Source organism: Myotis brandtii, unplaced genomic scaffold, assembly GCF_000412655.1.
Source record: "Myotis brandtii unplaced genomic scaffold, ASM41265v1 scaffold1289, whole genome shotgun sequence".
Lineage (NCBI taxonomy): Eukaryota > Metazoa > Chordata > Mammalia > Chiroptera > Vespertilionidae > Myotis > Myotis brandtii.
The window spans coordinates 593,716-595,913 of NW_005354543.1; the positions used below are offsets into that span (position 1 = coordinate 593,716).

Here is a 2,198-nt window from a genome sequence, read left to right on the forward strand (position 1 = left end):
CTCAGGGAATCTCCAGGGCAGAGCAAAGAGCAATGGCTGCCAGTCAGTCCTGTACCAGAGAGGTCCCAGCACAAGAACAATGACTGTTGCGAGCACCTCTATCTGGAAGAAAGCCACCCTGCATTCCTACCCTGATGTCAGACAGTCCAGTTTCTCCCTGTAAGTGTCTGGATGCCCCTGAGTCTCGCCCGGCACTGGAGCTCAGAGCAAGCAGGAGCTTGTATCTCCCTTCCGATTAAAAAAGTGGCACATTCAGGTGCCAGCCTGTTCTGCGCTTCCGCACCTCCTACCAGTCTCAATGCGCTTTCTTCGTTACCTCTCTAGTTGTAGTTCTTCCACTCAGCCAGTCTTCCCACAGTTCTGGATGATAGTTGTAATATTCATGTGATTGCAAGTACATATGTTTACCTATGCCACCATCTTGGTTCCTGTCTGGGGAAGTCTTGATTTCTCCCTCATTTTTGAAGGATAGTTTTGCAAGATACAGTATTCTTCTTGATTGCATTTTTTTCTTTCAGTCCTTTGAATATGTCATTATACTCCTCCCCCCAACCTGCAGGCTGTTTGGTTAGAAATTTGCTGATGATCTGATAGAAACTACTTGTATGAAATGAGTCATTTAGATGATCTTTCTCTCTCTTTGTTGTGACTTTTGACAGTTTGATTATTGATGTATCTTGGTATAGATCCCTTTAGATATTTTTCTAGTTGGAGTTCTTTAAGCTACTTGAATTTATATGTCCATTTTTTCCTTCAGATTTTAGAAAATTTCAACATTTCTTCAAGTAAATTCTCTTCCCCTTTCTTTGTTCTCCTTTTTGGATTCACATAATGTGTATGTTGTTCTGCTTCTTGATATCTTATATATCCCATAGGCTTGCTTCACTGTTGTTGTTTTTTAAGCTTTAATTCTTTTCCCTTCTTTGTCTCAGTAAATTTGAATATCCTGTATTGAGTTTGCTGAATCTTTTCTCTACTTGGTCAAATTTGCTCTTGAGCCCCTATAATGAATTTTTTCAATTAAGTTACTGCATTCTTTAGTCCAGAATTTCTATTTTGTTTTTCTTCATGGTTTATATATTTTTATTGATATTCTCATGTTGTTCATGCATCATTTTCCTGATTTTGTTTAGTCGTCTGTCTATACTTCATTTTAACCCATTACACATCCTTAAAATGATAATTTTGAATTATTTGTCTGGCAATTCATATACTGTATTTTGGTTTCTTTAATTCTAGTTTTTTGATATTTAATTTACTTTTAATATTTGATGGTTTTCTTTTTTCTTTGTCCTGGGAGGACATAACCTTTACCTGGTAAAATAATCTCCTTCAGTCACTTCCTTGTAGAGATTAACCTAGAGGGGTTTAAACTCAACAGAACTAGATTAACAAACACCCTGACCTTTGGAACAGAATGGATAGGATGAAAATCTACTGGTATAAATACAGATGTAACAAGACAATAAAGACGTAACTTGACGCCAAACCGGTTTGGCTCAGTGAATAGAGCCTCATCCTGCAGACTGAAAGGTCCCAGGTTCGATTCCCGTCAAGGGCATGTACCTTGGTTGCGGGCACATCCCCAGTAGGAGGTGTGCAGGAGGCGACTGGTCGATGTTTCTCTTTCATCGATGTTTCTAACTCTATATCCCTCTCCCTTTCTCTCTGTAAAAAATCAATAAAATATATTTTAAAAAAAAAGACGTAACCTGAGACTGAGTGTTTCCAAAATGGCGGCAGCTAAGGATGTGGATACCCCGAGCGGCACCAACAGCGGCGCGGGCAAGAAGCGCTTTGAAGTGAAAAGCTTGAAAGCAGTAGCCCTCTGGTCCTGGGACATTGAGGTTGATAACTGTGCCATCTGCAGGAACCACGTTATGGATCTTTGCATAGAATGTCAGGCGAACCCGGGATCTGCCACTTCTGAAGAGTGCACCGTCGCGTGGGGAGCCTGTAATCATGCTTTTCACTTGCACTGCATCTCTCGCTGGCTCAAAACACGGCCCGTGTGTCCGCTGGACAGCAGAGACTGGGAATTCCAAAAGTACGGAAAATAGAAAAAGAATATTCTCCATCAAGCTCAACTGTTTTGTTATTCATTTAATGACTTGCCCTCCTGTTACTTCATTGTAAGTTAGATAGAACGGGGTCTTTTCCAATTTGTCTTTTCAGTTTGCTATTCCTGCAGTCCTATC

General features: G+C 40.4%; 1 protein-coding gene across 1 annotated transcript; it reads left to right on the forward strand.

Annotated features, from left to right (window-relative positions):
• The first annotated feature begins 1,727 nt into the window (after nt 1-1,727).
• Nucleotides 1,728-2,060, forward strand: LOC102254932 (E3 ubiquitin-protein ligase RBX1). Its single transcript, XM_005859660.1, has one exon. It carries the CDS (start codon nt 1,734-1,736, stop codon nt 2,058-2,060), a length of 327 nt encoding a protein of 108 aa, XP_005859722.1. The 5' UTR covers nt 1,728-1,733.
• Nucleotides 2,061-2,198: the final 138 nt, after the last annotated feature.

Excerpts from the sequence above, each read along its gene's own strand:
- LOC102254932 (XM_005859660.1), top strand. The coding sequence starts at position 1,734 with ATGGCGGCAGCTAAGGATGTGGATACCCCGAGCGGCACCAACAGCGGC.